Genomic DNA, 22828 nt, shown 5'->3' with positions numbered 1-22828 from the left:
ACAGAAACCCCTCCACCACGGTAAGGTGACGGCTCATGGAGGGGTGAAAATTTTGATGTTTTTATCAAGCATTAACACGCCTTCTGTAGTCAGTAATTTTGCTTGTTTTATTCTGCTATTGTTGCTAAAACAACCTAATCACTCACAGTGACAAGAACAGCTATTGTTTGTCTCTGTGTGTTCTGCAATTTGCTGGCAACCAGTTCAGGGTGTCCCCCGTCCACTGGCTGCAGACAACTGCGATAGGCACCAGCAAGCCTGTGACCCATGTGAGGAGAAGAGGCTTTAGACAATGGATGGATGAATGGATAAATAATATATACCGCAATAATAATAGTAATACAGTAAGTCGTTTGAATCCATCTTCTGATTCATTATCTTTCTTTAAAACTTGAAGAACAGCTTCAAAATCCTGGTTGTTTAAATTATTTAGTATTTCGTGGACATAAATTAGCATTTTGAAGCCTTGTTCTAACTATAGCTAGCCCCAATCAAAAATGGTTTCTCAATATCATGTTAATAATAATAGTCATATTATTTTATAACAATAATGATTATAAAAACAATAACATCAATGCTCAATAATTCGTAATAAAATCGTGTTGAGTATTGTTATGTAAATGCCGTTTGGTTTTAGTTGACGATGAGAAGCAAATCAAAACACAGGTTTATTTGAAATGTGTCATCAAAACGGGATACTATTAATGTTATTGTTAATGGACATTCATTAGAAAGACGAGGATTTGAAGGGGCGCGGGTTGTTGTGCTGAGTGCTTCTCCGTTCCTCTCTCCTCCTCTTCCTCCATCTGCGTCTGCTCAGTCGCGCCTCTGTCCGCAGCAAACAGCGCTGGGGCAGCTACTAAGAAAAGAACGTCCTCACAATTAGACTGGAAACGTCGCGTAAACGCGGTGATCTAATGTCCAAATGCTTTCCACGCGCGCGTAGGGCTCTTTGAATCGACGCTGGCTTGGCCACCGAGTGGTTGAAGAAGATGATCTCTTGGCTCGGGGAGGCTGTGCTGCTACTGCGTGGGGGAGTGGGTCCTTACATCCTGTGGCGTTTCCTCTGTTTGTAAACTAGACGCTCGCGGAAAACCCTCGGCCGACCTAAGCTCTAAGGTACAACGTTCGTCTGTCTTTTCATTGCCTTTTCTGTATATGCTGAGTTTGACGATTCGTTTTGCGGCGAACGCTGCTTCGTTATAGACGCTCACGTAAGGACGCGAGACATTTAACTCGATGTTTTAGCTTCGACGTTAGCCATCACGAGCTAACGTTAGCTTGTTCGTCGAGAGGGGGAGGCTCTCCACGACGGCCATTATGAGCGTCGTTATCGCCCCATCTACTCTCGAGCGACTCAGGCTTTGTCTTCCAAGATTCGAGCAAATACCCGCGTTGTTTTATCCCCACTTTTCGAACGACACGCCCGTCGGGGTTCGGTGTGTGATTATAGATTAAATGGCGTAAAATAACAAACAATGAGTAACATTGCAGTGGGCGAGGGCGCTTCCGAGGCAAGTGAGCTAATAGCTACTTGATGTTCGCTAAGCTAGCGTCAGGTTTGGTTGACGCGCGAAGGCCAAGCCCTTCAAAATGTTGAAAAATAACTTCTCTCCCTCTAACAAAATGTACTAAGAAAATCAATGTTGTGCGCAAAAACTGCTCCACACTGAAGCATTTTTTTATGAACCAAAATTTTGTTCCCTTTATTACTCTGTAACAAGTGTTTAATAAGGTTAGCTTAGCAAAGCTAATAAAGCACTGCTGCATCTACACATACACACACACACACACACACACACATATATATATATATATATATATATATATATATATATATATATATATATATATATATATATATATATATATATATGCGTGTGTGTATATTACGTTTAGTTTCATAGCTGTACATCAGCATGATACGTTTCAAGATTAAATTACTGTACATTTTGCTTGAAATGCGTACTAACAATTTACTTGGTATCTTTTAATTTTGTGATTTACACAGTGGTTCTTTTGCCGTGACCGCAACTCGCCACCGTGCATTATTTGGCCACCAATCACTCGAGAAGTTGCCATTTAGTATTGTTTTTCTTACTATTGTACAAGAACACGCATTTCACTAATTTGGGCAGTTTTTCACCTGACAGAGTTAAAATACATATTTCTAGTTTTTTTCATTTTATTTTGAGCAACTCTGTGGTGGATTAAATGTCATTTTCCATATAACTCCATATCACGATCACTTGTCAACATGTTCCATGCTATGTATGTTGTCAATTATCATATATTTCTGTATTGTTTATAAACTCACAATATTATTTGCAATTGTAAGTTCAGTGTCCTCACGGATGTTATCTATAGATCCTTAAGGCCACTAAGTAAATGTACCATTGTACAGTAAAACCGCGTAATAGTGCAAGTTTATGATATAAATGATTATACATAGATAGGTAACATAGTAGCCCAGTAGCCCATACTTGGATAACCAAAGGCAAAAAGTGATGTTACAATTCCATGTGTTGTCTATTTCATCCACATCCTCCTCTTCTTCAGTTTGAATGCTAGATGAGTGAGGTGGGTGTGGCTTCCCACCAGCCTGACCATCCTGACTGACGGCTCTCTGGATGACCTTGTCCCCACCCCTGTCCCTGCGCTCACACACACCGTTACCACAGCAATGTCACATCTGCCCAGCAGCTCAGTCCGCGACCATATGAAATGGGTTTGTGTTTTATAACGCCAAAGTGGTTGCAAGTCACTTTTGATGAACAGTCTTGTGTCACTCAGGATGTTGTCATTGATAATTGCAGTGGACTAGATGTTTGTCAATAGATTGTTAATTAATCTTAAATCTTGTTTTTAACTTCCTCAGGCCGGTCTGCTCGGCTGTGAAGCGGTGCTCTCCAGTATGGCCCTTATGCAAGCCAGCACCATGGCAGCTCCACCCAAAAAAATGATGGCTCCACTTGGACACGCACCGCCACAGAGGGACGGACCTGACCGTGGTCCCCAGAGCCACATGATCCTCCCGTCTGGCATGAGCTGTCCACCCCTGGTTAGAATTCATTATGAAATTTGGGCTGGGAAATTGTGCTCAAAGGTTGACTTTTCCTCTGTACAAGGCAAAACGTATCTATTTGTACTACTGCCGTTGTATAGTGTTTACATTTTGAGGGAGATGGCAGCATTTCTGAAATAATTTTTCTGTTCTTTTTTTTTTAGCTGATCCGGAAGGAAGGTGAATTCCAAGCTCCGCGCCTGCTGGATGAGAAGGACATGAGGACCAATGAGGACCTGCAGCAGAAAAAAAAGAACAGGAAATCAGTGGCGCCCTGTAAAGTGAGAGAACAAGAGGGAAGGGGAGGGAAGGTCAGTGGTTGCGATTGCAAAACAGGGAACTGTCTCCGAGCGCCCCCCCTCTTGGGGCTCTCCCTAGTCTGCACATTTGTTTGTGTGCTTGTGGGTGGGGGAAGGAGTGCAGGGAAGATGTGGGGGTGGGGGGAGGGTCTGGAGAGGAAAGCGTGGGGGGGAGGGGAGCAGGGCAGAGCGGTGCACAATAACAGCAGTTGTGTGCATAACAGGGGGAGCAGCACCACGGCCTTTCGGAGGGGGTTGTAAGTTAATTCTTTATCCGTTCTAAACAAAAGTTTTAAAATACACATTGATAGTTGGATATTTTTATAGATTGTTTTCATTAATGAAATTGTCGGGAAAAAAAATGCAAACAGAGGCCTTAGTTTATGATGGTGCACAGGGACTGTTGCTAAACAAATATTGCTTATTGTCTTCCTCAGGGCACAGGTGGCGATGAGAACGGTCCAGCTTCCAAAGTGCAGAAAAACTTTATTTGCGACCACTGTTATGGAGCATTTAGGAGCGGTTACCATCTGAAGAGACATATCCTCATTCACACAGGTATGCTTCAATGCTATCAAACAAAGTGCCCTCAATACAGCAAATATACAATGGTCTGGATGATAGCACTGTGCAGCAACTGTTAAGGTTTGAAATGGCCTGTTTGGTATCATAGGTTTTGCCTCACAGAGGTTTCTGTGAGGGATTGAACTAAAACTGGTGCTCTTCGGTTTAGGGGAGAAGCCGTATGCTTGTGCCGTATGTGACATGAGGTTTATTCAGCGTTACCACCTGGAGAGACACAGCCTCATTCACACGGGTATGCGTCTTTTAACCGTACCCATTTTGCATATATCCTCCAGACTGTCACTGGAGTATACACTAGAAATAATGGACGGATGTTTAGGGTTCATTTTGTCTGTGGACAGTAATTTCCAACAAAGCCACCACGCCAAAAAGCAAATCTGTTCAGTGTGAAGCATTTTAAACACAACATTTGTCTTCTACGTTGTGTTTTCTCAACATCAAGTAAACCTGCTACAGACAGTTTATCACACAGCGTGTGGTCCATCTATGCCAAGTCCACTAATAAATACCCTTGCTTTTGTTGTTTAACAAGTTTCATGAATAGTTTCAGTGCATTATTTGAATTCATCTCCAGAATTTATATTTTTAAAGCCCAATATGTAGATGCTACATTTTTCACTTACCTGTGCTTTGTGGGTCTCTTCCTTTTGTTAGACCTGTTTTGGTTTCACACCAATGGCGTTCAAGTGTAAAACAGTACATTTTAAGTCCTTTTAAAAGCAAGATTTCTTGATAGCTCTTCAACTTGTAGCCCTTCGTTGTCTTCAATAAATAGGCCAGATTCACATTTCTGTTTAAATAATAAGAATAAGTCCTTTTTTTTTAAATAGAGAATAACGACTTGGGCATCAAAGGACTATGTGGCAGAAGCGCTCAGCAATGGCTTTTTACTTTTATACTATTTAGGATTTTTTCTAAATAAGTATTATTTGCTAAAGAAAAGGCAGCTTCTATTTGTAAAGTTTTTAATGACCCAACTCTAAGAAAGTAAATTTTTAATCATGCAAATGGTTTGACCACAATTATTTCAGAGAGGAGTAAATCAAGAACATTAGATGGTATTAGTGATTGTATCAACAGTTAATCAACTGCTCAATTTATTGATAAACATTACACACCTAAAATTGTCCAAATGCTATAATTTTCTCTTAGATTTCCCTAGTCCACTCTGTAAACATACTGATTAGCATTGTGTTGAATCAGAATGGTATTTTCAAATATCTACTTGTAAGTTGGAAAACCGTGGATCAACATTCTTGCCATTTTTCCGGCACGTCATGGACCAAACGAGCAACCAAATAATAACAAAAATGGGGATCTTTGGTACTACTTTTTCAAACCAATACAGGTACACAACTCTTAAGTAGTCAATGATACAAAGTACCGAACACAACTGTAATTCCTGTGCATAAGTCTCCCCCAAAAAACACAGATTATTTAACAAAAAAAGACCTATGCTATTATATATTTTTTCTTAAAACATTTTAGGAAATTAATGGATTTTTTTCTAATTGTCTTTTTCTATACATATATTCTTAAAAAGGAAGTTAACTTGAAAGGGCATCAAAGGGACCCTGTCTAGGAGCGTCGTCAATGTTAATTGGATGTCAGTTAATGGGAATGAGTGGAAAAAGATATACTGTACTTTGTGGTACTTTGATTTGGTTAATTTCTCTGAATTACAAATGTCTATTCTTACAATTTGCAACTTTTTTTCGTTGTTGTAAAACTGCTCCAAGCAAGTAATTGATACTAGAATCGATTACCGATACCATTTTTTTTTTCCTTTTTCAATGAAGAGAATAAAAACAAGAGGGGGGGGGGGGGGGGGGGGGGGGGTCTGATCTTGTTGAGATGTTGATGTAGTAAATACATTATATTAATTTACTGTTGCAATAATGTTTGTCAGATCAGGATTGTGTGTATGTGATTCAAAGAACGGCACCTTAGGTGGTGGAAGAATTACTGTTTTAATAGTGGTATTGGTGAAATGTGGCAGTGTAAGAATTATGCTTCCGAATTTATTGTAGGTGTTGATTCTTAGCATTCTGCATCCTTCAGCCTGCTGCAATTTGACTAACGGTTTCCAATTAGTCCTTTGATGTCCACCCACATATGTGCACATTTATGTGGCTGAACAGTAATTATCTGTGGCTTTTCTACGTTGAGGTTTTCAACAAAATTTCTATGTGAGTTTGGAGCAGGAATTGAATGGCAAGCTGTAGCATACCAGGGCAGGTCTTGCCTGGTAAAAAAAAAAAAAAAAAAAAACATCAAAACAGATAATCTCAAAGAACACCCGCCCCTCCTAACTGTTGAGAAAGGTCATTCATCATAGTAAGGTGCAAATGTGTCATCTTTCGCTGGCCGGTGTGATGGCTGTCTCCCGTGTTTCTTTGCTGTCTTGCTGCTGCTGCTGCTGCCTTGTGTGTCGCGTTCACGCATGCTTGGCTCACATCCTGTGGCTGCTTTTTGTGTGTGTCATAACTTCACACAGCAAATGCTTCCAAATATCAGAAGACACAATTGGACCAAAACTACCATTTCATGACTGTCCCATTGAATGGCAGGGTGACGTCGTAGCTAATTTGTTACTTTGTGTATGTAGGGGTGAAGCCGTACGCTTGCTCCATGTGTGACATGAGGTTCTTCCAACGTTACCATCTGGCAAGACACAGCCTCACTCATACTGGTATGCGTCTACTTACCCTAGTGTCTCTGGTAGTTGTTTATATAACTACCTGCTCGTAGAAAAAAAAAAAGATTAAAAGGGCCAAACTGATCAAATCAGCCGATTATGCCCCTTCAAACATTGCCCAATAATAATCTTCCTAATGGCTGATACAGGTTGATTATTTTAACTTTTTCACTAATGTCGAGCCTTTTTAGTGACGAAACAATACTATATGAACAGTAATTGGTTAATAAACAGTAAATGGGACACATTTGGTTTTGCAATACACTTAGATGCAAAATGAACTTTTTTCTGAATATTAATCAATAGAATAATCGATTCTAAAATTAAATAGAAGTGTTTATATTATTTAAGATACCAGTGAATCTGTATATAATAGGCATCTATTGCTATGCGTTGGCAGGAAAACAATGCTATTCATTATAATTTTTAAAACTAATCTGTCTAACAGTCAGCAGTTGGTTAAAAAAAAGCCTAAAAAATGTGTCGCTCGGGCCCTTAAAAAAAGCGCATGATATAAATCTCAATTGACTTTAAAATGGTTTAGAACTCAATGTTAGGAAGAATACAGATGTATCCAGACATGTTCCGAAATAATAAAATAATTGTGGGGTGTACACGAAAATGTACGAAACGTCAGCTTTTCCCCCTGCCGAATGCTCTACTTTATCCCGTGAAATTTTTTCTTTGCCCCTATTAAAAATTTAAGACAAATTTTAATGTGGCTAATGTAATTTGGGCTTCTAATTGTTGAGTGGGTGTGTGTATTTATAAGAAGAGCTACACGTGAGGGAACAGTTGATGGTTCTGCTTTGTTGTGTTCCTAGCTTCTACTGACATACTTTTTGTGTGTAGGGGTGAAGCCATACGCTTGCTCCATTTGTGACATGAGGTTTTTCCAACGCTACCACTTGGCAAGACACAGTCTCACTCACACTGGTATGAGGTTGCTCTTCTTTGATCCATTGAAATCTTCCTACTGGCCTAGTAGTCATTAACTTCCAGTTATTTCTAGAAGGGACTCCACTGGTCTTTTCAGTCCGGTATTGTGGTAGTGCTTGTTACTATTCGACTTGACCTTTGAAGCTGTTGCTCCAGAGAGATACTTGGATAGTTTGGCACACTTTGACCTTAGCCTAAAGACAAACATGTAACTCTTTCAACAAGTACTGTGGAAAAAACTATCAAACAATAGATCAGTGTCGTCTACTTATGCCACTGCCTTTGGCATGTCTGGATACATAATAACTGGGTGTGTCCTTTTGAGATCATTGTGGTGTTTTTTTCTTTTTGGGTTTTTTCATTTTTATTTTTTTACAAAACGTTTTTGCTCTGTGTGTACAGGGGTGAAGCCATATGCTTGCTCCATGTGTGACATGAGATTTTTCCAGAGATACCACCTGGCGAGACACACTCTCACACATACGGGTACATATTTATGCTTAAACCCCTCTCACCTTACCTCACATTGGAGTGTTGTAGTGTATAGGCCTCACCCTACATGGCAGAGCACTGGAACACAAAATGGCTTTTCCACTGCACAATACCTACACGGCGCTACACTCCATTGACCTATTTTTGCTGTCATAACTATGTGTACTATTTCCTGTACCTGGTCGTTTGTGATTCCAAGCATGATGTGACGACACCATATATCCTTCTGAGACCCAGCAGTGGGCTTTTTTTTTTTTGTCCATACCTGTTGACCCATTCGAGCTACCCTACTAAGTCCTGGTTTGCTCACGAGAGGACATCTTGTCCTCTCCACTGTTGTATCATGTGTTTAAGTGACATGCAATTTCCATTGCTGTCTTACAGAGACAAAATGGACAACGGTGCACACGTGAATTGGCTGGGTCTCAGAAGGATATCTATATATATAGAGAGTAAACTGTTGCAGTTTTGTCCCTACCTTTTTATAATACTTGGATACAAGACTAGAAATAATGAAAAATAAAACGTAGCGCTGCATCGATTTTGATAAATCGACTTATTTTCAAGTAGTTGTTAATCAAAGTAATCTGTAACCATTTTTGATAATCCATTAATCGTTTTGAGACCTAGATTAATTTGTGTCCAGCAACATTTGAATTAAAGGCTGGAAATGATGTAAAACAAAACTAAAAGTGCTACGACAACTAACTGAAAGCTAATTAGTTATCAAATTCATCTAACCATTTCTGATAATCTATGAAATGTTTTGACACTCAGTTCAATTTAAAAATATAAAATGCCTGTAATTTCAGACTGTAACCAGTAAATAGTCCCTTATTTAGATAAGCCTCCTTGCAAAACATAATTAAAAAAAAGATAAAAATCAAACATCTGCAAGGAATTTGCTTTTACATTACTATTTTTTTCCTTCGTTTTTAATATTACAGACCAATCCAGTAATTGCAGCTCAGTTTAGGCGTTACAAGACTGTCAAGTAGAAATAGTTAATTTTATATATATATATATATATATATATATATATATATATATATATATATATATATATATATATATATATATATATATATATATATATGGGATTGAAATCAAGTGTTTTGTAAATTCGATTCATTTATTAATTGACAAAATAATTGACAGATTAATCTGTTATTAAAATAATCTTTTATCACAGTCGTGAAATGAACGTATGCTAATGTTAGCATAACCAATTGCTGTGCGTTTTTTCTGAATGCCAAGCTAAGTATACAGTAAGCTTGTAAGCTTACTTTTTTTTTTTTTAAGTGGAAACCCAACAGGTCCATCCACAACCAAGGCGAGTCGTGTAGGTGGCACGCAGTGGAAAAGCAGTGCAAGACCAATACAGTTTTTCTGTAACTTATTTTATTTTAATTACATTTTATTTTATCGGCATGAACATGAAACCAGGAACTCATTAGCCATGATAGTATACAGAATATCAAACGCCCCCAAACTGAATTGTACAGTGTATGTAAAAATACTTTTGTGTTTGTAGCTGACAGGAGCACTTTAATAAAGTTTGGTACTGTATGCATTCAGGGGTGAAGCCGTACGCTTGCTCCATGTGTGACATGAGGTTCTTCCAACGTTACCATTTGGCAAGACACAGCCTCACTCATACCGGTATGCTGCATTTGTTCCCCCCTTTAAAACTTTTAAATATAACCCACCGTCAACACGTCTAACTTATTTGTTTTTAAGTCCTGTTTCCTACAATAAGTAATTGGTGGAAATTTTCCACTAAAACTAGGCTTTGTTGGAAAACCGTCCACTGAAAAAAATGTCCCTCTCTGTGATTGAAGATTGTAATGTTAGCATAGCATGTTTGTCACTGAGCACTTAATGACACCACCAATGAGCGGGCACATTACACAAATAAGATTTAATGGCAGACATCAGCAGTGGCATTTCTCCTTATTGAATCAAGATTTGGATCCTTGACCTTGATCCTTGAGATTGTACATTTGCAACAACAAAACTGTATGCAATGAGACTGAACATTATTAAAGTAGCTCCTATGTATTCTGCTTCTTTGTTACCGTACAACTTAGGTTATGATGTCTGTCAGTTCTTTCTGGCGTAATGTCTCATCTGCGATCAATTTGATAGCATGAACCCCGTAGCATGTCCTTGCATCTTTTACATGTTTCCTTTTTTGAATTTGAAAATAAATCTAACCTTCTTGTGTTTCATTCAGGAGTGAAGCCATATGCTTGCACCATGTGTGACATGAGGTTCATACAACGTTACCAACTGGAAAGACACAGTCTCACTCACACAGGTATGTCCTCTTTGTCGGAATGCGGCATGGGTCACTCTCTCATGGTCATATGGCTGCCTTACAATGGTGTTAACACGTGTCACGAGGTAGCCAAATGTTTGTGTAGCGTCAACTCCTTACTTCACAAGCATTCTGATGGAAATGAAAGTCCCCTCCTGATTTGCCAATGACAAAGGCCTGTTTTCAATTGTTGTGTTTGTGTTTTATCGTGGCATCGTACATTTAATAATCTTAACTAATCTGCTTTATTTCATCTGGCAGTTATTTCTCTCTTATTTATCAGTGACTATATAAAAGATTTTTCAGCTAGTCTTTGGTCAGAAACATTTTTTTGATGAGTATGAATTACACCCACAACGCTCCACACATGCCAGTTCTTGTCATTGCTCATTCTGTTTACTGACATTTTAGTCCTGCAATTTGCGATTATTTTAATAATCACATTGCTGCTACAGATGGAGTAAAAAAACATGTTTTAGTTTCTTTTTCTGTATTCAAAAACAGGACGTTTTCTCAAATTGATCTTACAGAAGAATTATTAACTAAGATTTGTTTGATTACTGGTTTGGTCTGTAAACTCGGAAAATTGGAAAACGATCATCAATATTTTAGCCAAATAAAAGCAGTTTTTTTTTTAAATGATAATAAATCGATAATAAATCTGCTTTCATACGTGACTAAAAAATTACCATTAAATGGTCAGAATTCTGAGGGATTTGATAAATTTTGGCCTCTGAAACATTAATTGATTGTCAAACAATTATTGATTATTAATCTGTTGTTGATCAACCACTGCACCTATACTGACATTGTCTTTTTTTTACTTGTGCCTTTAAAATGATTTTCATAGAGGTGTAAATTACGGACGCACAGACTTTATAGTATCGTATCATGTCATCAGAATGTTTTCCAGCGCGTCATTTGTTCAGTTATTGACTAGGGCCCGACCGATTAATCAGCTGGCTGACTACGGCCCTTCAAACATCGACCAAAATTAATTGGCAAGTGGCCGGTGCTGATTATTTTACCTTTTTACTTTTATACTGTATAGGCTAACCATGTACTTAAATTAAGAATAGATGTGTTAAATATGACGCCCATTCAACTACTACTAACACAGACACATATGACAAGAATTAATGTCTTTATAATTTCATTAATTGTGCCATGCAATATATTTCTGTAAACTGAAAATGATTTTTTAACAATAAATTTACTGTTGACCACTGCTCTTTGCGGGAAAGAAATATTAGGCCGTCCCAGGAATAGTGAAAATCTGCATATAAATAATACCTATTGAAATCCCTTTTTTTTTTTCAATATATCCTATTAAAAATAATCAGCTGATTATTCAGGATTTTTTTTTTCTCTGCCAAAAATCAGCATCTGCCTTAAAAAAAAATCTATATCGGTCGGGCCCGATTATCAACTGTTACATTTTATGTCTGATTTTACATTACAGATGTTACGTTCTTATCTATTGTGCATAGTTTTCCAACTGCCTAAAATTTTCTAACCTGCGATCAGCGTTGAAAATCAAGTTGTAGAAAGTAGGAAATCTCTTTGGCTATTGTGCTTGGTGAAATGTGTCCAATCAATTTTTCCTTTGGATATATTTAGATTTCTAGGTTTGCAGATTGGTTCTTTTTTTGTTCTCCGGATGATTTTTATTGTCCATCAATATTTAGAAAATTGAACATACTCATAGAGAGAAGTCTTGTTCAATTGGAATGGCAGATGCACTTCCTCACCTGGTGGAATCTCTGCAGCAAACAAAGCGCTGATGAGTGCAACCAAACTTTACTAAATAATTAGTAAAGTTTAGCGGCGATCATTTTTGGCAGTTGAATCATTTCTTTTCCACTCTAAAGCCGGTGCTTTGTGTGCATAGGGGTGAAGCCGTACGCTTGCACCATGTGTGACAAGAGGTTTTTTCAGCGCTACCACCTGGCGAGACACAGCCTCACTCACATGGGTATGCGCCTGCCAATCTTAAGACAGTCACACCATTGGGATGCTGCAACATCTGTTAATCGTTTGTGTTCTGACACATTATTGATGGGGCAGATTTAGTCTTATTAGCACCAGTGACCTCATCGGCTCGTGTAATGTGAGAGGATCAGAAAATAGTCAAAGTTTAGCTCAGACTTTGCCCATGTCACTAATGTTAGGGTATGACATTGGTTATTAACCACAGACATCAATTTAGCCCCGGATGAGTTGATTTTTCAATACATCAAGATTTCTTATTTCTTTGGGGGTAGCGGCACCGATTAATGCTGTTGATGCTTTGCATTTAGGTGTGAAACCTTATGCTTGCACCATGTGTGACATGAAGTTTTGTCAGCGTTACCACCTGGCGAGACACAGCCTCACTCATACGGGTATGGGTCCGTACACCGTGCCCAGTACATCCTGTGTGCACCTTTCCATCTCTCACTTCACTTCAGGGAAATCACTCATGTGGAACTTATCGTAGCCAATATCGGGAGTTTAAGTAAACCTTTAGTTTTTTGTGGATCTGCTAATACGGAGTCCCAATTCGATTGCTCGACATATTGGGGAGACCTTTCCAAATTGTCTTTTTAATTTTTGTAATTTTTCGTTGGAAAAAAATGTACTTTACATGGCGAGAGAATCAGAAGTTTAAACCAAGTAGCCATAAACCTGTAGAAGTTCCCCCACTCCCTGTATTTGTTTCTGTATTTTAAGGTTCCCACCCTGATCTATTTTCCCTTGATACGCTCAGCAGAAAATTATGCAATTAAGCCTGATTTGCACTCGTGGTCAGGATCTGGACATCCCTACTTTTATGTAATTTTGTAGTTAAACATCTCCAAATTACAATTTGCAAACATGGGCATAGAATGATTGTCCGAGGTGGTAAAGGCAGTGGTCACGTTGTTTGGATATGACAAAAGTAAAACTTATATGGAGCTGCGACTATCAATTTTGATAATCAAATAAAATATATCGGCTTCAAAAATATGACACGGTTTCAGTTCTGCTTGTTCAAATTGAGACCATGATTTTAAATCGACAGTGCAGACAATTCAAAACAAACGAAGTAAGATTCAATTACTGGTTTATTTCATAGAATGTCAGCAAAAAAAAAGGCAAGACATGTTAATCATTTTTTCCTCGGTCAAAGTAAATGTTTCAAATGAGAAATTTATATTAAACGTGAAGATAAGTCTGCTTAAGTAGAGGACTACAGAAATTGAATATTTACTGTAGAGAGGCTGAAATTCCAAGGGACAGTTTTTGCTGAAGTCTTGAAATGATTAATCAAACATCAAAAATGATTATCAATTATTTCGATAACATTAGTTGTTGATCTATTGTTGCAGCTTTAAACCTACAGTATGTAAAGCTTGTGAACATTTTTTTACCTCCAAGGAGAGTTGATGTACAGTTTTATGTCAATGCGACTTCTTAACAGTGCATTAAGGAAATTTAAATCTTAAAAGTATTTTTTCCACCCCAAGCGCCCAGATAGTCATAGCAAGAACCACAATAAAACCTATTTAGGCAATTAAAATAGTCCAAACTCAGGTTTCAGACTCAGACGCTGCATTCGAGGAAGTTGGGTGGTCAAATGTATCTTACTCTGATTTCTTCCAGTTCCTATTGCAAAGCAGCTAAGGAAAACATAATCACATTTTTTTTGGAGTTCAGTTTTCCTAGTCGGAGGCTGGGAAAAGTCTGAGTTGTCTCTTACCTCCAGTGCAGCATAGTAAACATTGGAGAGGCATTTGACAAACAGAAAGGGCTCAGAACAGCTTTTGTTTTGAAAGCAGACTCACTAATTGCTCAAATTTTACTCATAAGATAATAGGAGCTGAAATATACGTGACAAATAAAATCTGATGAATGGCTATCAAGGTTCAAGCATTCCATCAATGTTGTAAGGCCTGTAGATGTTGTCATTTAGCAAGACACTTGGAACTTTTGTTAATGCACCTTTAACAAGAGCCATTGACTTCTCTTGGGGCATGTTATATCTTTCTGCATTTTTTGCTTCCACTTTTGAGATGCTGCTTGCCTGTCAATCACGCCAAGTACGTTTTATTAACGAGCAACAACAAACCGCTACTGACTGACAGACATTTGTTACAACTTGTTTCTATTGGCTTGTTTGGGATGCTTGACATTAGCTTGCCATGGCTAGCATGTGATTGACCACAAAATCCGAAGCCACTTCCACTAAATCCTTTATGTCATGAAAAACGAGCTGAAATGTAAACATGCATATATTGTCATTGCAATGATTGGGAAATGTGTGGTTAATAACCAATAGCGTAGGTATGTTTACATCGACAAGTCTGCAAAGTGAAGCAAAAAAATTACAATGTTGCTACTTTGCATTCAGGTGTGAAACCTTATGCTTGCACCATATGCGACAAGAGGTTTTTTCAGCGCTACCACCTGGCGAGACACAGCCTCACTCATATGGGTATGCGCCCATCTTGCCCATGACACTGAACGTCACATTTGACTTGACATCACATCAAACACAAGCATATATGACGGACGCCTAAATTTTAGCGTAACTGTAAATACATCTTCGATAGCCATCTCTGGATCATTGCGTTCCTCATTTTGGTCATAAAGAAAAACAAGCGCTCATGCCTTTTAAAAACCTATTCAAAATGTTGGTTTACAACCCATCAATTCTGAGTACCAAAATACATTGCATCACTGTTGGATTGTGGACGTCCATACACCAAAGTGTGAAAGTAATACCTGTAATACTCTGCGTTTAGGTGTGAAACCTTTCGCTTGCACCATGTGTGACATGAGGTTTGTTCAGCGCTACCACCTGGCCAGACACAGTCTCACTCATACTGGTATGCGACAATGTACCTATCGCTCAATCTTGATGAACGTGTGCTGCCCATCGAGTTTTAGCACACGAAGCCTCGTTGAAAATACATAGGCAAAATGTGTGTGTGTTTTTTAAGCATTTCGGTATATTACTTCAACACATTTGCAATCAAAAGCATCCTCAAGAATAAGGAGGATGCTGTCTTAAGATATTGGAGTGTATTTTCACAATGCAATAGAGTGGGACTAATACAGCTGAGATGCCGACCCTCCTAATTTTCCAAAATGTCGAGGATGACGGAAATCAGCCCGATTGCTGGCATTATGAACATGAATAGGCCCTTCGGATTTCAAAATACTGCATCCTCCATTGTGTCTGTTATCTCGCCCAGCAGTTGGGAATTCAGGGCGCCCCCGCACAGAGCCAGACGCATTAATTATACGACATGTCGATGTTGCAAGCTCATGCATGCATGAGGTGACGCACCCGCACACATGAATTCACAATTACGTCGACTTGAGCACTGGTACAGTGGTTCTAAAATGAGGGCACTCAAATGCACGTCAAGGTTTCTGCATGTGTCAGCAAATTTTAACTCTTTGAGCGCCGTTGAGATAAAATGACGTCAGTGTCATCGATGTCAGTTCAGTGTCAACTTGTTTTTGTGAGGTTTTTTTTTTTTTTTTTAATGGAATTGAGTAATGAAACCGTTTATCCAGCATTGGTTTAATCTTCAAGTTGGGAAAATTAGAAAAAAAGGACACTAATTGGTCATTGGGAACGCTTGAAATTGGCTGGCAGCACAAGAAGAGTACAGTATATTTTTCTTTTCAAATTAAGCGCAAATTAGCATATTGGTAAATGGTGTAGCTTTTTTAAAAATGTTTGGCATTAAGACGTCATTTAATGCTGTGCCATGAACAGTATAGATTTCTAATTAAAAGCAAATTACTTGGATCATGATGCAACTTATGGCTAGATTGTATTTCTCTTTTTAAAAACGGCTGGCATTATTAGTGAAAGCTGTGATAGGAAGGTTACATTTTTCTCTATAGAGTAACGGCGAATTAATTGGTGCATGAAGCAATTAATGGGTAAATTGTGTGTGTTTTTTTTAAGCATGGCTGGCAATAAGAGTTTGTTTATTGCGGTTACAGGAAAAGTACATTTGCTTAAATTAAGAGGAACGTGAAGCATGAAATGTATTCTTTTTATTTTGTTAATTTTTATCCACATGTTGTTCCAACGTTTTTTATAAGACCTAGGTAGCACAGCACAATTGTTTTCAAGGATGTTCTTTTTTATTTTTAATGATTATTTATTGCCTTGCACTGGTTAGGGTCGACTTGGCTGAAAAAAGTATTTCACGGGGTACGTCATTGGAAAATTGGTTGAGAACTAATGCACTCGTAGACATCTGCAATGTCTGTGGTTGTGCCAGTTTCTTCCTCCCGGGCATTTGGGGAAGTTGGGAGGATTGGCATCTCTATTTGCGTCAGATAGTTGCATCAAATAAACAGTTGAGCAACGTGCCATATTTTTGTCTTGTTCTTGATGTAAACCGCAGTGCACTGATAGAGGCTGAATGATATCGTTTTTTGCATGAATTGGCGACTGTGTGGTTAATAACCAATCGTGTCGGGTTGTACTGGCAAAGAATGAAAGTGGAGTGTAAGTCATGTAACATTCCCACTTTGCATTTAGGTGTGAAACCTTATGCTTGCACCATGTGTGACAAGAGGTTTTTTCAGCGTTATCACCTGGCGAGACACAGCCTCACTCATATGGGTATGCACCCGCCCACCTAAACAACGACACTGACCGAGTTTCAATATAGATGGTGATTATTAGGCACAAGGCGGCTTCTTCAAACGGAATCGGTCGTGTGCCATTAAGCGTTTTCTCAATCGCAAACACTTAAGGAATGCTAGCAGATTGTGACATCATCAGCTCATGTTGTGTTAGCTGTGGATTTGAAAATTGGTCAAACACAACTTGAATTAATTTGGCTTGAGTTCTGACAATTGGTTAACAACCCATCAATGACAATTTGATTAATCGATGGATGATGGAGCCGAATGCCAGGTGTTGACAATTAACGTCTTAATGCTCTGCGTTTAGGTGTGAAACCTTTTGCTTGCACCATGTGCGACATGAGGTTTGTTCAGCGCTACCACCTGGCGAGACACAGCCTCACTCATACGGGTATGGGTCCGTACACCTGCCCCTCTCATCTTTCCAATCACTCAGTGTCCTTGTCGCAGTATTATTTAGACTTTTCTCGCTAATCCTAAGAAAGACGCTTTTATCGCACGCTTCGGTTATAGCTAATGACGCGACAAGATAACTTATTTTGATCGTCACACATGCTGATCTCTGAGACAGAGAGTGGCTCTGATTTGGATTTGTTTAATCCTCCGGTGTTGTTTTCTCACTGGGACTGTTTCCCAAGATGACCCAGTTGAATGCCATTAGATTACTGGATTAGATTAATTTCGGTAATTGATTTAGGTTTTCTTTTGTTTTTTTTTTTTTAATCCTCTCTGTAACTTAAGTAGCTTATACATTACATTTCTCTAAGGAGAAAACACGTTTTTTCTTCCCATTCAATTCTATAAGTCTTAGCGGAGTGACCTAAATTGACCTTAATAGGACATCAGTTGAAATACTGTACTTGACTCATTCAGTCCCAAAGATGTAATTTTACATTTTTTAAGTCCAGCCATTCAGTCCCAAATGTATTTTTCAGTGCGGTCAAGTGATTAAACATTTTCAACTAATTAAGTGCAAAATTTTCCAAGATTAATCTCATTTTTTATCAATTATTTTCTTCGATTGTTCAGGTCAACTGTCACCAATTAAAAACAAAAAAATAGTTTTGGATCCTCTCTGTTAACTTTGGTAGTTTTTACATATTACATTTCTCTAAGTAAAAAAAATATTTTTTGCCATTAATTCAGTAACCCTTAAAAGCCGGGTGACCTTCTTTAGACACAAATTGAAATGCTGTAACTGGGATTTGACTCATTCAATTGAAAAGAAGTACTGTATTCTTATTTGTTTAAAATTCTGCCATTATGTCCCAGATATTTATTTATAAATGTATACATAGTTGTATATAACTTAACGCAAAATGTTCCATAATTGCACTTTTCAAGTTTTTTTTGGTGGCGCTTTTTTAGGTTTTATTAGTTAATTTATTAATCAAGCAACCCTTAAATCCGAGTGACCTTAATTAATCCTTCATAGGACGCAAAATACGCTACTTGTAATTGACTCAGTCAATACCAAAGTTGTATATTTACATTTTTTAAGTCCAGTCGTTCAACCCAGATCTTAGGCTTTTTTTTTTTTAAATAAATTCATCACAATTTTCCATAATTAATCACATTTTTTGTTACATAATGTCATCAAATTAAACAAAATTTTCAAATACCATTGTAAATAGTTTTGCTTGAGATGGCACAATGAATACACTACTTATTTTAAATTATTCTACATTGCTATTGGTTAATCTTTGATGGACTTCCCCAAAAGTTTTACAAGAGTTAGGCCTAAGAAAATCCTAAAAATCATATCGTTAAATCATACCCTTTCTTCACTGACTGACAGGGAGAAATCTCACTGTTGTCATTTTGACCCAAGTTGACCTAATACAGCCCCTCAAGGACTCCACACATGCACACTTTAGCATATATGTATGGCATATCTGTGAACATAGAGGACCAAATAGAGGGTGTTTAGAGCGCCTCATTGTTGATCGGACGCGTTGCGCGTGACATTCTAGTCCAGCTGCATCCACCTAGTTGCATGTGTGAACATTTCCACCTTGTGTGTGTGAGTGTATGTGTGTGGCAGAGGTGATATTGCACGTTACTTGACCTTGTGGGGTTTGTGGTCGGTAGGCCTAATACGCTGCTCTGTGTGTGTAGGGGTGAAGCCGTATGCTTGTTCCATGTGTGACATGAGGTTTATTCAGCGTAACCACCTGGAGAGACACAGCCTCACTCACACGGGTATGCGTTCCGTTGCCGCGTCCGCCTCCCACCACTGCCGCTCGCACCGCCCCCTTTGACGACGCGCGCCATCGCAACCTCCACTTTGATGGGATGTTGAACCAGCATCACACGCAGCCCAGATGTTGTTGCGTACATCTGGGCCACGATAACTCCACTCTGATCTACACATAATGAGTTGATGAGCAGGCCTAAACACTCATTAGTTTACATATAAGGCTTCGCTACCATTGCAGCAGTGACAGTCCTCAAAGACAGTGTGACACACTTAATAGGCGCCAAAACAAATATTGACGCATTGACTCTGTTGTGTGTGCTTTCTGCTAGGCGAGAAGCCGTTTGCGTGCGACATGTGCGATATGAGGTTTATCCAGCGCTACCACCTGGAGAGACACAAGCGCGTCCACAGCGGCGAGAAGCCTTACCAGTGTGAGCGCTGCCAGCAGGTGAGCACAACCCATTTCATTTACTTCTTCGGGAATATATTCGACCATTCTCTTGTATTGTAGTCTAGTTGTTAATGTTCTTATTAGAATGCAACTAACTATTATTTTAAAGGGCTTGTATCATGGGCTTACTTCTTTAGAGCTTTTAACCATGTTACAATGTTCATTTCTCACCTTAAACACCCCAACCTTTTTCCAACCACCCCGCAACTGCAGGTATATTTAAAGAGACACGTGTGGAAATGTTAATATTAAGCAAAGTCCACTTGTTGTTTTCCCAAAGAACTTTTCCCGGACAGACCGTCTGCTACGGCACCGTCGGCTGTGTCAGGGTCGCGGCGTGGCTAAAGTGGAGACCCAGCCGTGTTGTGAACCGCGCCAATATGCCCAAGAAGCGTCATCGGCACCCCCAACCTGGAGCCCCATGCACCCCCCTCCGGGTCGCCTGGCCGTCTGACATTCCACATTGGCCGCCGGACACAGAAAGGCCGACGGGCGCGGCTCCGGAGCAGGCTGACGATGCTGCAGTCTTGGATTACTAATAACTGCGGGACATTCGTTGGTTTAGTTTTAACTGTTTCCTTTCTCCCCACCATATTTTTTTAACGAGACTTTTCTGTGATGAAGAGTGTTCCTGTTTTGTACTTAATCTGTTTTTATTGTTAAATGCATCCACATTTGTTGGTACTCTGTAATGATGAGAGGTTATTTCTTTGTTTTGGTTTTAAATTGACATCCAGGGACATAGTTCGCGAGGAAAAGCATTTCATTTTGTGTCTAAAGCTTTGTCACTTAGGTCCAAATATGGCTCGTGTCAACCAGATTTCGCCGGCCATGGCAGCTGTGTTTCAGTTGGTGTCCCCATGGTAACGGTAGCTTGACCGGGACTCTATTGTCGAGCCATCTGGTTGACCAGCGTTCTTTGCCTCTAGTGACATTAGAGGTACACTGTCTGTAAATATTGCTACTACATTCACAGTTGGACTTAAGTTGATTTAATTTTCGCATTATTGTTAACCAGGACTTCCATGGAGTATGTGATAATTGGGCGATCCCATACTGGCCACGTGTTGAGCCCCCCCCTCCCCCATTTTGTTGCGTGTACACATTTCTCACGTTGAGATTCCTTTGTCAGAATCCTCTTTTTCTCACTTTTATTTAGCTTTTATTTCCCTCAATGTTTTATTACTGTGTATCAGATGTATTTACAAGGACAAGGCCGCTTTTATGTCAGTGGGCGTTTTCCTCTAAACTGTCGTGGTTACAGAATGTTTGTGTGACCGCAGTGGCAGCGGAAAGGTCACTGATGGAGAGCCACATGACGTGAAGGGAACCCGGCCTGGTGAAAGCAACACACTGCTGCGCACTAACCATTGCCTTTTTATGCAGATAGTATGTGCTTGGTGTGTTTTAACAGGTGTATGTCATATCATTGGGTGTAGCCTTAACAAAATGTGGATACGCAAGTAATCATCGTTAATGCTAAACATTATTGGAGCAAGCGTTTTTGTTGTACCGGTAAAGGCAAAGCGGGCCCATCACGGCCGCTTTACTCGCTACTCATTTATTTCTCAAACTTGACCCTCCCCGACTTTGCTTCCCATCCATAGCCTTGCGATGAGAAAGTTTATGTGTACATAAGACGTTGTTGAGGTTGACTGAATGTAAGATTGGCACAGTACCGGAAGTGTAGTTCCTCCGTGATTGTCAGAAAGAACGTTCATACCTGATGTTCACTGCAAATGGATAGTGTCGATTTCACTTTGCTGTGTTTTACAGCCCACGGACTGACGGAGGGTCAGATTTGAGGAATGCATCCGCTCTTCCAGCTGCGCACAATGTTTGCAGCTGGTGCATAGTGACACTTGTTAAAAGGGCAAGACAGTACTTGTCAGTTGAGTTTTTAGGAGGACCGCGCCCAAAAACAAAGACAAAAAAACTGACGCGTCAATCATTGGTTTTTAACATTGAGGTTATAACTTTTTGCTCGGATCCAACGTGGTTCCAAGTTTTATTTCAATTATCTTTTTATTCTAAAATTGTAAACACTGGAGTGACTGCGGGGAAAAGACAAACTGGGTGATGCATATTTTTGTTCCTTCAGACTGTACTGTTTTGGACAAAGCCTCTTTCTCCTCAGAGAAGATGAACATTTGGATCAGTACAGTTGGCAGCCCAAAATGTTTTGTTTTTAAAAAAAAAAAAAAAAATTCCAATACAAAGTCCCTGGTATTTGTAGTAAATTATATTGATCATGGTATTAGGCGAGCGACGGCATAACGGTAGCTATCACAGATTAGTTGTTTTCTTTATTAGTCTTGCATGCAGAGTTATGGTCCTCAGTTGAAACAATAGAATCTTGATATTGATTATTTTGTGTAGAAAAAAATGAGTGCATACAAGTAACTTCCTAAAACTGTTACAATAATTATTGTAAAATGGGCGAACTAATAACGTACCCTTGTGATCCAATTAGTTTCAACCGTATGGAAATCGGAGGAGAGGCTTCTTCTTATTATGCTGAAATAAAAACATTTGTTAAGGATGCCTGGCTCGTTACTTGAGTTGCTCATATTTGATCAACTGGACGTTTTAAACTATTCCTAATTTTTAACGGATTTTTTCATGCTACGATAATTTGCTACCTTCACCCATTATGCACGATTAAAATAAAGACAGAATGTCTATTGTTAGTTCGCTCTTGAATTATCTTTTAATAATAACGTCATAGCAGTGCTATAAGTTGACCAGTACGGAGCTGTACCGGGACTTTTCACAATATACTGAGACTTCACATGAGCTCGCACGACACCTTTTCTTTTAAACCCCTCTATACCAAGAGCTATACAAAAATGAATATGAAGGTTTACTCTAGTAAAACGCACAGAAATAAATGTGGATAACATTAATTTCCCTTGTCCAACGTATTTTTGAGTCATTAGAACATTTTAACAATGTTAAATTTTCACATTTTACGTATTAGTATTTTTTTATTTGTTATTTACGGTTCCTACAATAATACTTTTGTTTTTTCAAAGTAGCTCGAGCTATCCCCCAAACAGTTGCTGTGGGTCCTTTGGTAACAGATGTAGTACACATTCCAAGCCTGAAGTTGGCAGTAATGCGTTCAATTTTTGATTG

General features: G+C 39.0%; 1 protein-coding gene across 27 annotated transcripts; it reads left to right on the top strand.

Annotated features, from left to right (window-relative positions):
* The first annotated feature begins 788 nt into the window (after positions 1–788).
* On the top strand, positions 789–22232 carry znf740a (zinc finger protein 740a). 27 transcript variants are annotated; one of them, XM_088424521.1, is made up of 20 exons: positions 790–1119; positions 2560–2728; positions 2879–3061; positions 3229–3375; positions 3801–3921; positions 4097–4180; positions 6557–6640; positions 7499–7582; positions 7988–8071; positions 9656–9739; positions 10314–10397; positions 12289–12372; positions 12698–12781; positions 14770–14853; positions 15164–15247; positions 16930–17013; positions 17347–17430; positions 19158–19241; positions 19569–19687; positions 19971–22232. In XM_088424521.1, exons 2-20 carry the CDS (start codon positions 2684–2686, stop codon positions 20142–20144), a joined length of 1881 nt encoding a protein of 626 aa, XP_088280647.1. In that variant the 5' UTR covers positions 790–1119; positions 2560–2683; the 3' UTR covers positions 20145–22232. The 27 variants fall into 27 exon arrangements, with proteins under 27 accessions (XP_088280659.1, XP_088280647.1, XP_088280649.1 ...); XM_088424522.1 differs by having other exon boundaries at positions 791–1119; positions 3229–3345; XM_088424533.1 differs by lacking the exon at positions 19158–19241 and having other exon boundaries at positions 789–1119.
* Positions 22233–22828: the final 596 nt, after the last annotated feature.

Source organism: Hippichthys cyanospilos, chromosome 9 (assembly GCF_059441005.1).
Source record: "Hippichthys cyanospilos isolate Australia breed blue-spotted pipefish chromosome 9, RoL_Hcya_1.0, whole genome shotgun sequence".
NCBI classification, from domain to species: Eukaryota; Metazoa; Chordata; class Actinopteri; order Syngnathiformes; family Syngnathidae; genus Hippichthys; species Hippichthys cyanospilos.
The sequence above is the reverse complement of the archived record's forward strand: the minus strand, read 5'-3'. Positions and strand labels throughout refer to the sequence as shown.